The sequence below is a fragment of the Ovis aries genome, chromosome 19 (assembly GCF_016772045.2).
Source record: "Ovis aries strain OAR_USU_Benz2616 breed Rambouillet chromosome 19, ARS-UI_Ramb_v3.0, whole genome shotgun sequence".
NCBI classification, from domain to species: domain Eukaryota; kingdom Metazoa; phylum Chordata; class Mammalia; order Artiodactyla; family Bovidae; genus Ovis; species Ovis aries.
In genome coordinates, this window is record NC_056072.1 from 12,061,828 (window position 1) to 12,075,097 (window position 13,270).

Below are 13,270 nucleotides of genomic sequence, written 5' to 3' on the forward strand. Positions count from 1 at the left end.
TGACAAGCCTGCATTGTTTGGCTGCTAAGTCTGGTAATGTGTTGTAGCAGCCACAGAAAATGACTGTGGCTCCGACCCTGGTCGATGGCAGAGCCCAGACCTGAGACCTGGCCGTCCTGACGCAGGCTCCACTCTGAACTCTGCTGTGGCCTCACCATCTCTACACAATGACAGCAACGTCCCCTGGTCCCTTCCCTCACTTCCAGACTGAAGGGCCTGTGGGAATCACACTGTTTCAGGCCCTCATCCACCAAGCAGGAGTGCCGTCCCACACTTGGGACTCTGACACCCACAAGGCACGCTGAAAACCACGGGGTGAAGGGCTCTGTAAAGTGTGCGCAGACAGCCACCCAGGAAGACGAACTGAATTATTTGTCATTTTTAAGAACCCACCTCATGTGAGCACACGGGCATGGCTCTGTGTGGGAGACAGGGAGACCTCCAAGCCACTGAACTGCTCCAAGATAGGAGATTATGAGAAATCAGACCTGTCTCCAGCGAGGCTGGGCAGGAAGGCTTCCTGGAGGAGGCATTCACATAGGCTCTGGAGGCTGGTTAGGGTTCCTCCAGCAAACAGTCAGCCCAGCTGGTCCTGGGGAAGCTCAGGACTAGAGAGACACCTGTCTGAGGAGCCGAGCCTCTCCCCGCTGTGGTTATAGCACTCACAGCTCTCATCAGCGTGGAGAAAAGGCTGCTTGGCAGACAGCAGCAGTGTGGCCAGGCTGCCTTGGACCAGAGGACTTGGCTGGACACAGACAGAGGTCCGGACAGCCCTTCTGAACCCTGCCAGCCATGGCCTGCGCTGCACAGGGGGAAAGGAAAGGTGCTATCTGAAGGAATTTTGGCTTCTCCAGACAAAGCAATGCCTTAGCATGAGTTGCCGAGACTCCAGTCTCCGCCACTTGACTGTTCAAAACCCTGACTGGCTCTCCAGTTCTTGAGGATGGCCCTTCCATTACTCTCAGCCATTTTTGGGTAGGTGTGTGAGTGTGTGACCTTTTCCTACAAAGACTGAGCCTCTAGTCCACGTGATTCTGCCCAAGCATCCCTGAGTTCCCATGGAGCCACCACAGAGCCAATAACCAGAGAGAGAAGTCAGGCGCACTCCCGGCCGGAGCACACCTGTTTGCGCTGCCTGGTGGTTGCAGGCCAACGACTGAGCGGGTTTCGTGCGTGGGCAGTGGCAGAGGCCAGCTCTCCAGGGCTGAGCCGAGCCGAACATCTTCAATCCTGTCATGTCATTGTCCCTAAACACCCACTCCCAGCCTCATAATTAAAATGCCAGCAAGGACTGCCAGCCTGGATTGTGGGGAATGCCTGAAACTGGGGCTGCCTGTCTTCAGATGGTAAGGAGTCAAAAAACTCCCAATGAGAAGGGAATTAACAGTCGGCGTATTTTCATATATTTGTTCTATTAAATGAACACACCACACACACACACACACACACACACACACACACACACACATGCACGGTTTGATTGCCCATTTGAATCTGGAAGAACGTGGGAGGATTTTGTGAACAGATCCTGTGCACCCAGGAAGGCAAAATGCTGCTCGCCGTGGATGTGCAGCGTCTCTGAATGTGACTGCAGTGGAGTTTGGAGTTCTGTTGGTTTCTTCTATTTAATCCTGGCAGGAACACATTCTGCAGGATTATAACAAAAATACATCGGGAAAAAAAGTTCTCCATGCCCATATTTACTTTTTAGGCACCTTCCCAGGGACGCACTGCGAGCGTGGAGCCCAGAGCAAAGCTGAACAGAGTTATCATGCGCTTGCCAGCCGGTCCCTGGGAATGCCTGGATTGCCACAAGTGAGAGGAATTTCTTTCTGGAGAGGAGGACCTGTGTTCCTGCCTGCTTTCAAGTCAGTCTTTATCCCTACTGCCCTTTCTAAAGGGCCTGGCACAAAACTTTGTACACTGGGGGCTGAGATGTTTGAATATCTGTAGCAATGTAAGCAGACAATTAGCTTCAGTTTAGCAACGTGAGAAAGTTACTAGAGATCTGTGGCACAGCAATGTCAGCATGACTGTTCTGGATACTTAAGAATGGTTAAGATGGTCAATTTTATGTTATATGTTTTATGCCACACAAAACGTGTGTGTGTGCTCAATCACTTCAGTCGTGTCCGACTCTCTGTGACCCCATGGACTGTAGCCCACCAGGCTCCTCTGTCCATGAGGATTCTCCAGCCAAGAATACTGGAGTGGGTTGCCATTTCCTTCTCTAATGGATCCTCCCAACCCAGGGATCAATCCCACATCTCCTGTGTCTCTTGCACTGCAGGTGGATTCTTTACTGCGGAGCCACCAGGGAAGCCGGCGCACGTGTGTGTATACATATGTATATTCTGCGTTATGCTTAGTCCCTCAGTCATGTCCGACTCTGTGACCCCATGGACTGTAGCCCACCAGGCTCCTCTGTCCTTAGGGATTCTCCAGCCAAGAATACTGGAGGGGGCTGCCATGCCCTCCTCCAGGGGATCTTCCCAACTCAGGGACTGAACCCAGGTCCCGCATTGTAGGTGGATTCTTAACCATCTGAGTCATCAGGGAAGCTCAAGAATACTGAAGTGGGTAGCTTATCCCTTCTCTAGGGTATCTTCCCCACCCAGGAATAGAACCAGGGTCTTTGGCATTGCGGGTGGATTCTTTACCAGCTGAGCTACCAGGGAAGCCTAGCTATGTATAGTCATCTATCTATCTATCTATCTATCTATCCACAGACAGAGAAAGAGAGGAAAATTTTGTAATTCAAGACTTGAAATCTGTATGCTTTAGAAATGCATGGTGACTGCTGATCGGCATGGGACTCCTTCTTGGTGATAAAAATGCTTTGGAATTAGAGAGTGGTAATGGTTGCACAGCCTTATGAATATACCGTACTGAATATAAGTGTACTGAACTGTACACTTTAAATGGTAAATTTTATGGTATGTGAATTTTATCTTGATTGAAAAATGCATGAAGAACTTGTAGATTTGAGGCCTCACACTGGCGGTTCTGGTCTGGAAGGGGCTGGGAGTCTTCATTTTTAACAAACTTCCCTGGTGCCACTCAGACTGACATTTAGAAGTGACTGCCTTTGAGCAGTGAGTGCACAAATCACAGTTGCTGTTTCTCGCTGTCATGCCTGACCCTTTGCAACCCCGCGGACTGTAGCCCGCCAGGCTCCTCCGTCCACGGGCTTTCCCAAGCAAGAAAACTGGAAGAGAGTTGCCACTTCCCTCTCCAGGGGATCTTCCTGATCCAGGGATTGAACCCGCATCTTCTGCACTGGCAGGCGGATTCTTTACCAGTGAGCCACCAGGGAAGCTACAAATCATGGACACTTTCCTAAAACACAGGTTCTGGACCCGAGAGTCAGCAGTTCCTGTAAGATCCTTGTGATGCTGCTGCTGATGATCAGTGCACCACACTTTGAGGGTGAGACCCAAGGACACAGAAGGGCTGCTCCCCAACCGCACAATCCAGGCCTCTCCTCTCCCTCAGTGCCTCCCGAGCTCGCTAGGGGGCGCTGTGGGAGGCCCGCCGTGCGCTTCCATCCCCAGGTAGCAGAGCATCAGGGAGCCTCTAAGAGCCCAGCGCAGGGCCTCCCAGATGCTGAGCCTCTCCCTGGGGCAGCTGCCCTGGGAAACAAGGTCCACCTCAGAGCCCTCAGGGCCGGTCCTGCCAGGCGGAACCAGCTCCTCACAGCCTGAGAGCCACCCACTTTTGGTGGACCCTCTGGCCAGGCTGGGGACTGTGTTGGCCCTGCTGTCCCCCTGGCCCACCTGCCTCCCTGGCCTCAGCTGCCCCGTGGCCCAGCCTTGCTGCAGGTGCATCCCCAGGGGCTGAGCTGACTGCTAAACAGAGCTGGTTGGTTAGATACCTGGAGGAGAAGCCCCAGGTGGGAGCCAGAGCGTGCTTTCAGTGAGGCCACGCCCTCGCAGTGAGTCCCGAGAGAGGCTCAGAGCAAGAAGAAGGCTGGCCTTTCCTCCTACCGCACTGCTCTCACCAGGCTATGCCCACACGCCGGCAAAATGACAACTCCTCATGTGGTTGTCTAATCACTCCTGGGCGGGGGCCGGGGGGGGGGCGGGCTGTAAAATTCCCAAGGGGGCAAGGACAGGGACTTATCCAGTTTGATAAGCACCCCAGAGTGCCAGGCAAAGTGTGTAGCACCTACAGGAAGCTTGGGAACAGCTCAAAATTAAATCCAGAACCACCCATGCCTCACAAAGCAGGATGCAGCTGTGAGTAGCAGGCTGCTCCATGAACACAGTCTCTCCCCACGGTGTCTGCCCACCCTGGAGACCACTCTGCTGATGCTATGGTCACAGCCTAAATGGGGGGGAGCGGCGTTCCCTGGATGTACATGTCTCAGGATCCCCAGGAGAAAGGCCAGAGCAAGCTGGAGCGGGCCAGAGAGCAACTGCATGCAGAAAACAAATGGGCCCTAAGGCCCTCTGAGTGGCCCCAGGTTTGGGGTCAGCACTGGGGCACATGTGGGCAGACCATGGAGCCAGGAATGGGCACCTCTCAACCCTGCCTGGATAGGAAAGGCCCCCTGAGTAGTCAGCATTCGGTTACTCAGTTCCTCACTGGACAGCCATTTTCCCCAAGCCTCCTGCCCTGCCCAGAGGCCTTGGCCTTCCAACCAGAAGGGGAACAGAGAGGAGACTTTAGGGAGCTCCCTTGGGCCCAACCTGCCAACCCCACAACTAATCGCACTGCTGAGCCCAGGGGCATTGATCAATTAACGGCCAAGCCAGCTTCAGCTAAAGCAAAGCTGTCCAGGCCCTCACGCCGAAACACAGGCACCTCTGACCCCACGCCCTCCCCAAGAGGCTCTGCGCCTGGGATCCCTCTTCTGAAGTCCAAAGAACAGCCATTTCCCTGTTTCATGCTTGGTCTGAACAGGATCCTTCTAGGACCCAAAGACCAGTACCCATCCCTCATCACACCACAGCCCACCCATCGGTCTCCTCCACAGCCTGAAGCTTTTTCAGGCTGTGGTTTAAATAATTTAATGCTAACCAGAGTTCTTTGAGATACTCTGAAACTGCAAACATTTTGTCAACACCTAATCAAAAAGCAAGTGTTGCCTCCCTCGAAAGAGGCCCACGTATGACTAAACCAGAGGCCTCCTGATTGGGAAACAGTTTCTCCTTGGCTGAGCCCCGGTGACCTGCCAGAGGTCCCTGCCAGTGGGTGGGGAGGTGCAGGGCATGGCAGGGTCGGGGGGGGGGGTGCAATGCGAGGGGACATGGGGAGCCAAGACCAGAATCAGGGGACACTGACCGGCCTCATTTCTTCTGCTTTCCTCAGTAGCTCAGCTTCTAAGACGCTTCTCTCCTGAAGAATCAGCCGAATCTCCCAAGCCTCCATGTGTCCACTATCCCCCAGGATCTTGTTAAAATGCAGATGCCGAATCGGCAGGTCTTGGGGTGGGGTCTGAGAGACTGATGTCCAACTGGCTCCCAGGTGACAACTGTGTGCTTGCTTGTTTGAAGACCGACCAGGAATCAACATCGCTCTCAGTGCTAAACGCCCCGTCCACCCTCTTTCCCCGGGTGGGGCCCACCCAGCAGGGATGGATCGCAAAGGATATGAATGAACCAAGATCTTCACAGCCGCTCTCCGGATGGGGTGGAAGGGGCTGAGGACGTACAAGGCGTTGGTGGCACTGAACCGGAAGATGGTCTTGCCTTTGTTCAGGACGATGAAGGTCTGTGGACAGAGAGCCACTTTAGGCAGGGTGGCAGCCCTAGGTCCTTAACAGAGAGGAACTCCTGGGGGGCAGGTGTGGGCTCAGAGGTCTAAAACTCTGGCAGAGGGGTAGGGTGAGAGGAAGAGGAGACGGCCTGACAGGGGGTGGGGGTGGGTACCGGGAGCTGGCAGGTCACCCATGGCTGGGCTGGGACAAGAGCAAGTTCAGGGGATTGTCAGGTTGCATAGATTTAGTTTCATTTCAATGAGAAGGGGCCTTTCATGATCCTAGCTGAGCTGTTATCTTAGCAGAGGCCAGGACCCAGCTGACGCCCCCCTGGTTCCCCTCTCCCTCTGACCCCTCTGTGCTTCCCCACCGGGCCCACTGAAGGCGGAGGGTGCGATGAGGGAGCTGGGTCAGCAGGGACAACCAAAGAGGGATGAGGAAAATGCAGAACTCAGCCCAGGAGACAGAAACTTTCCCTGGGACCCTGTCTCCTGGAGTCCAGACAGATGGTAGCCCCAGCTGACACCAGAGGCCACGACCTGGTGTCTTCCTCACTAGGGTCATGTGTTGCCCAGGGTAAACCTGCTCTTCACGCTTCTGGAATTTCCATCTACTCAGCACAGTGAGGCATGGGAGTGGACGGTGGGTGCTGGAGGCGGCACCGTAGCACGTGGAGCGGGCACCTGGGCCCAGCGCCGTCTCTGAGGACAGCGGTCCATCCCCGTTGGCTACCGCAGGCACTGCGGAGGCAGCAAGGCCTGGGGCTGGGCTTCTCCCAGGGCTGAGCTGGTGAGATAAGTTTCTATTTACTCTGGATTAGGAAGACAAGTTGTCCAGAAAGATCAGGACTGAAAGTTCTGCTCTGGTACCTGCGTCACTCCGTGGGGTTGCAGGCAGTGTGACCAGGGGTCAGCAAGGCAAGACAGGGGGTTAGAGGCCAGAATCCTACCTGGGGCCACTGCTCAAGTGTCCCCGGTCACAGGGACAGCAGAGTGTCCCTGACTGCCCCCGGCTCAGCTGCCACCAGCTCCCAGAGCCCAGCCCAGCTCTGGTCCGCCCTCAGTTGGGTCCCTCTGCCATGACTCCAGTCTGTGAACTCCAGCCCCATCACCACTTTGATGCACCACTCAACCCATGCTTGTCCCAGCTGTGGCCTTAACCCCAGCCCTAATTCTAGCTCTGACCAACCAGGATCTGGCCCACCCACCCTGATTAATCCCAATATAGCCAGAGGCCTCATCTTCACCGAGCCCGAGTCACCTGAATTGGGGGGTGGGGAGTGAGGGCAAATTCACCGTCTCTTCTCGCACATGCGCACACAGCCAGGGTGGGCTTGACCTCTACCCGTGCACACGCGCGTGCACACAGGGAGACAACTGCGCATCACTCCCACTCGCAGAGCCCTGGTCTCCTGGATGCACAGTGCATAGCGACACACCGCTCGGACGCCTGGTGACACTGACACACACTCACAGACACCAGGTGCTGGCCCTGCCCTGGGAACGCCAGCCTGTCTTTCTCAATGCCTCCTCAGCCCGGGGACTGACTGCAGTGATGTGGGCAGGACCGATCTTGCTTGGCACCTAGCCTTCTGGGGAGAGGCCTCCACCAAATTGAAACCCACCTTCCCCTGGCCATGCAGCCCAAAGTGTGGGCAGCTGGGTTGGGGACTCAGGCCTCTGCAGGAGCCCTGTGTGCCCAAGGTCTGGCCGGGTGCAGGCCTGGGCACACGGTCCTGAGAGCTGAGGACAGCGCAGGGGCCCCAGATTGGGGAATTTATCTCCTGGGTAGAAATTCATGCTGGAGGAAGCTTGAGTAACCCATCCAAGTGGACAAAGGGCTTCCCTGGTGGCTCTGGTGGTAGAAGGATCTGCCTGCAATGTGGGAGACCCAGGTTTAGTCCCGGGTCGGGAAGATCCCTTGGAGAACAGAATGGCAACCCACTCCAGTATTCTTGCCTGGAGAATCCCATGAACAGAGGAACCCGGTGACCTACAGTCCATGGGGTCGAACACGGCTGAGTGACTAAGGCACACAAACAGTGGACCAAAGTCCCTTCCTCTCCCCGCACTCTGAAGGGACAATGGCAAAGCCACCGGCTTCCCACTCCTCTCAGATTTCCCATGAGCCATCACAGTCCCATCACCAGCCCACAAGGCCCAGATGCTGCTGCTGTGGCCCCCAGCCCGAGCCGTGATGGCACAGCCAATGCCCAGCAAATTCTCTGGGGTGGGGGGCGGAGGCTACACGCTGTCCCTGCTTGGGGGAGGGATCCCATGCCGTGCTCTGAGGCCCAAACTCAACTCAGGACAGGACTCAGGGCCCGACTCTGACTGACACACACACCACAGGATCAGGAGTCCTCCCGGGGCGGAAATCTGACCACAGGTTATTCCCTGAGTAGATGCTCCATCAGGAGGCAAGATTTCCAGACTGGCTGCCTGCTCTTTCCTTCATAGCACCGAACCATCTCAGGCTGCATAATTCTGGGCTTTTTTTCTAGAACTCCAAAGTTAAGGTGATTGGAATATAGATTGCTAATGACTCACTTCCCCGAGGTCCAAGGGAGCCAGCCCCAAAGAGAGCCCCGTATGGAGGCGAGACCCTCTCCCTATCTGCCTGGTTGACTGAGATGCTGCAGGGAGGCGGGGTGGGAGTGGGTGGCAGTCACCTTTTGAGTGCTATAGAAGGGGTCCAGGTCCTCCAGGGGCTCCCCGATGAGCTCTCGGGGTGGGTTGCCGTAGAGATCCGGCAGCTTTTTGGAGGCCTGCAGGTCCAGCTGGGGCCGGGGAGCCTCCTCCTCGGGCAGCCCGTCGCGGCTCTCCTGCGAGGCGGCCGAGCTCCGGGCCTGCTTCTCTGCCATGCGCTTCTCGATGGCCGCCAGAGACTCCCGGGTGAACCTGCGGAAGCTGCTGGTGCCCCGAGGTAACAGGAAGTCTGCCATCTTCTCATCCTGCTTCTGGGGCACAGGCTGTCCTCACGCTGCCTGTAGGGAAGCTGAAAGACACACAGACATGGGGCTGATGCTGCATGCAGGGCCGGGGGCCAGGGTGCTCAGACCTGGTGGAGGGAAAGACCCACATCCCTGCAGAGATGCCCCCCACCTCTCCACAGGCACACCCTGCAGTTGCCGACCCGGGGAAACCCGGAATCCTCTGGGCTGCAGGGAATGCAAGGGGATCTGCAGCAGGGGCACTCGTCCCTTCCCCATCCCGAGGAGCAACTTTGAAAGCAAGTACGCATGAGAAACTGGGTCACCAGTGACCCTTCATCCTGCCCTATTCAATACAAAAGGAAACCCTCACACCTGTGGGTTTCCTGACCAAGCCCACTTTGACACACTTCTCTCTACTGCTGTCCCCCTCACTCTGGGCTGATGGGGACACTCGACGGGAAGGGGCAGGGAGGGGGCTGGTCGTCTTTAGATCTCTGGCAGGGCTGGTCCTGAACGAGTGAGTGAGGGAATGAATGGGTGAGTACGTAGGCGAGGGGCAGGCCCATTAGAAGGTGCCCGGCACTGCCCTTCCTCTCAGCTTGCCTCCTTTGCAGGTCACCCTGGGACCCTAGGAGGGCGATCAGAGGCCTCCCGGGCCAATGTACCAACTCTGGGTTTCTTTTCCAGGCAGCTCTCTGGCCTGAGTGGTGGGACCAGAGGGCGGGGGACAGTCTGTCTGGTCTTCCCACCGTGTACCTGTGCGGGGGAGGGTGCCCAGACTTCACCTGGGGCACGGAGGTGCCAACATCTGGCAATGGCTGGGGCATCTGGATCTGCTGACCAAGGCCCAGGAAAGTCCTGCAGGTTTGGGGAAACAGCTGGGTAACAATTTGGCAGCTGCCATCCAGATGTTGGCAACCTGGTGTACACAGCTGCCTCAGAGCCCACCCCCGAGGATCTCAAGGAAACCCCCGAGGGAGACAGCCTTCCAGAGATGGGAAATGCTGACGGAGTATCTGAGACTCCCCCGTGCCTCCACTCGCTCCCCTCCCCTTGAGTCTGAACAAACCCCGAGAGACAGCAGAACCAGAAAATGGTGACCCCGCCTCTGCTAGGACATCCAGCCAGGCGCCTGCGCGTGACGCCATACGGGGAGAATGTGGCCCCCAGTGGCCTCAGATGATCCAGGACCTGGTGTGAACAGGCTCTGACTCTGATACGGAGGCTGGAGAATGTTTGCCCGACTGCCCCACCAAAACAGGATGTGGTCAGCCCAGCTCCCCAGTGGGACACCTCAGCCAATGGGAGGGGAAGGCCGTGTTGCTAATTACCACATCAAACCCAGGCAAGGCCGGGCACCTGTTGGAGGTCTCTGCCAGGACAAAATCCCTTTCCGTCAAAGATCGGCTTGGCCTTGATCTGACTCCTGACACACGTCACTGCTGACCCCAACAAGTGGCTGCCACCCTGACCCCTATGCATACCCCACCGAGGGTGGGGGCCCCAAGCACCTCGAAGTAGGCACCTGGCCAGGTGACAGGTAAACAGTGAGCAAACACAACACAGCCAGGTCTCAAAAGGGCGCCTCTGGTCCCAAGGGAGGCATGGCGCGGAATGTGTGAAGGGAAGCCAGAGGAGAGAGGTCCCAGGACAGTCAGAACCAGCCGTCCTTCAGCCACTTGCCCTTCTCTTTCCCTCCAGTAAAGTGAAAGGCACATCCTTGTTGAAAACAGCAGGTGAAGGAGTAGGTCCCCCTTTAATCAAAGGCTGTCCCTCTCTACCTCCATCTCTGCATGCACAAAGACAGGCAACTCTAATACTTATCACCAAATGTGAATGGCGATTTTTTTTCCCCCCAGGCTAGGAATTTAGGTAATTTTAAACTTTCTTCTTTGTGCTCTTCTTCAGTTCTTGAATTATTTATGATGATTCTGTGTTACTTTTACAAAAACAATAAACTCATTATTCTTTTTATTCTTTTTAAAAAAAGAAGCCAGCCTGGATGCCAGCAGCCCCTTCCTTGCAGGGCAATCCTCTTCACTCTGAGCAATCACTAGTCCCGTAAATCAGGAAACCTCCTCTTTTGCTTGGAATTATTTCCTAAAAATAGTGTTCTCTGTCTCACTGTATCCATCTGTGTCCACACGCCTGCAAGGTTTCTGGAGACACGTGGATGCCCATGGACCTATGGAGTCTTTACTGGTACATACCCGTGTATGTGTGTGTGTGCGTGCGTGCGCAAGCTTGCACCTGCATATACATCTGTTCCAGTAAAAGTGTTTGTAAAATTTGTACTGAAATCAACTTTTCCTACAGATTGGTGCCCATATCCTAAGTGTGCACACGTGTGGATGAATTTCCAAACTGAGCTCACCCAGTATCTAGCACCCAGGTCAGGAAATAGGTGATTTCCAGTTCCTCTGAAATAGGTAATTTCTAGTTCCCCTTCACTCCCTAACTGAATAACCATTTTCTCCTGACTGCTAACAGTTAGGACACCAGCTCTGTCTCTGCAATTCAGAGGCACCTAACAGACCTCTTGGAGTGATGGGAAAAAAATTCGGGGGAGGGGATTGCATCTCATTCTCAAATTAACCTCTACCTGAAACTTAACATCTCCATCCATTAGGAATGTAGGCAGCAAAATGGAAGGGCCAGCATTACCGGTGACCAACAGAAATGCAGCTATTTCCCTGTCCCATGAGAGGGGCTGCAATATCTCGAATGTCATTTATGCCATGATTACTTTAAAACTGGGGCTTTCCAGGTGGTTTGGTGGTAAAGAATTCACCTGCAATTGTAAGAGACGCGGGTTCAATCCCTGGGTTGGGAAGACACGACTGAGCAACTGAGCATGCACGTGTATTAGAACCATTGTTGCTGCTGCTGCTGCTAAGTCACTTCAGTCGCGTCCGACTCTGTGCGACCCTATAGACGGCAGCCCATCAGGTTCCGTCGTCCCTGGGATTCTCCAGGCAAGAACACTGGAGTGGGTTGCCATTTCCTTCTCCAATGCAGAAAAGTGAAAAGTGAAAGTGAAGTCGATCAGTCGTGTCCGACTCTTCGAGATCCCATGGACTGCAGCCCACTAGGCTCCTCCGTCCATGGGATTTTCCAGGCAAGAGTACTGGAGTGGGGTGCCATTGCCTTATCCGAGAACCATTGTTAGATATTATCTAATAAAGTAATCATGAAGCCCCAACAATGGGGCCCTGGGTCCTGGGAAGGGTCTTTCCACAGCTGGCTTCCAGCAGGGAACCAAACCCCTGGGGCTTGGTGGTCTGTGAAACCAGATTCCAGAGGAAGTTCCCAGCTCCCCAGCAGCAGGGCAGCTTCAGGTTCCAAAGTAAACCTGCCAAGAGCGTGCTTTGTCTCTGGGTCCCCACAGGTGGCCCACTGTGGGCCAGTGGGATCTGTTTTCTCCCTTGTTCTCCGCTGCCTGCACCTGGCTCTGGCCCTGCCCTTCCCTCAGAAGCTCGGGGCCCACGCCCTGCTGAGGCTGAGGCTGAGACTGGCTGAGCCCTGGCTGCAAGCTTTCCGGTGACATCGGGGTAAGGAGACGTCGGCGTAGATCTGAGGACACTCCAGACTCCATACCCTTCTGGCATAGATGCACAGGCCCTCAGCTCTGTGGGAAGAACCCACCTCTGGCTGGGGAAGTACAGGGGCCTCTGTCTCTCACAAGTCCATCACGTGGGGGAGCCAGTGCCAGATCTGATTCAGAGATCACACAAAGATCATACTCTTCTAGACGCCAGCATTTCATGACTCTCACCCTCACCCAGGACAGCGTCTCCATCTGCACCAACTTCTCCACTGGCAACAGTCTCTCCACCTGTACCAGTCTCTCTACTTGAACCAGTCTCTCCATTTTGGACTGCCAGGAGATCAAATCAGTCAATCCTAAAGGAAATCAATCCTGAGTATTCACTGGAAGGACCAAAGCCAAAGCTCCAATACTTTGGCCACCTGATGTAAAGAGCCGACTCAACTGGAAAAGACCCTGATGCTGGGAAGGACTGAAGCCAAGAGGAGAAGGGGATGACGACACAGGATGAGATGGCTGGATGGCATCACCAAGTCAACGGACATGAGTCTGAGCAAACTCTGGGAGATGGTAAAGGACAGGGAGGCCTGCCATGCTGCAGTTCACGGGGTCTCAAAGAGTCAGACATGGCCGAGAGACTAAACAACAACAGCTCCGTTTATACCGGCTTCTCCGTTTGTACCAAATTATCCATCTGCACCAGCATCTTCACCGGCCCTCTAGGCTGGGTCAGCTTCTTCCAGCTGATCCCTCTTCCTGGGCCAGTTCCCCCTGTTCTGTCACTTAAGCTCTAAGGAGCCCGTACTCCATCCTGTCCCAAGTCCATCAGCGGATTGCCACGTGCATCTCTCCCTAAGTTCTGCTGGCTCCTGAGAGTTCTTGGGAGCAAACAGTGAGCCCTCCTTTTCAAACCGGCTCCTCCTGACATCGTTTCCTTGGACACTGGCCACAATCCCCCAACTCCACCAGACATCAGGCCTCCATCTCCACAGCCACTGCCCTGGGATGGGCTTCCTGGCTCCGACTGGGACTAGCCTGATCCCACTGCCACCGCCTCCTCCCTGGTTCCTTCCACCTGCCACGTGCG

General features: G+C 55.2%; 1 protein-coding gene across 7 annotated transcripts in view; it reads right to left on the reverse strand.

Moving 5' to 3' along the window:
* Positions 1–13,270, reverse strand: part of SCN5A (sodium voltage-gated channel alpha subunit 5) — a 104,374-nt gene that overhangs the window by 78,811 nt on the left and 12,293 nt on the right. For 6 of the 7 annotated variants that reach the window (XM_042236506.1, XM_042236504.1, XM_027958022.2 and 3 more), the window contains exons 2-3: positions 8,373–8,698; positions 5,597–5,715 (exon numbers count right to left, since the gene is read on the reverse strand). In XM_042236506.1, coding sequence (XP_042092440.1) covers positions 5,597–5,715; positions 8,373–8,645 — 392 coding nt within the window. In that variant the 5' untranslated portion in view covers positions 8,646–8,698. Of the gene's footprint in view, positions 1–5,596; positions 5,716–8,372; positions 8,699–9,392; positions 9,503–13,270 lie in introns of those variants that run through there. The other variant, XM_042236502.1, reaches the window with a different exon arrangement.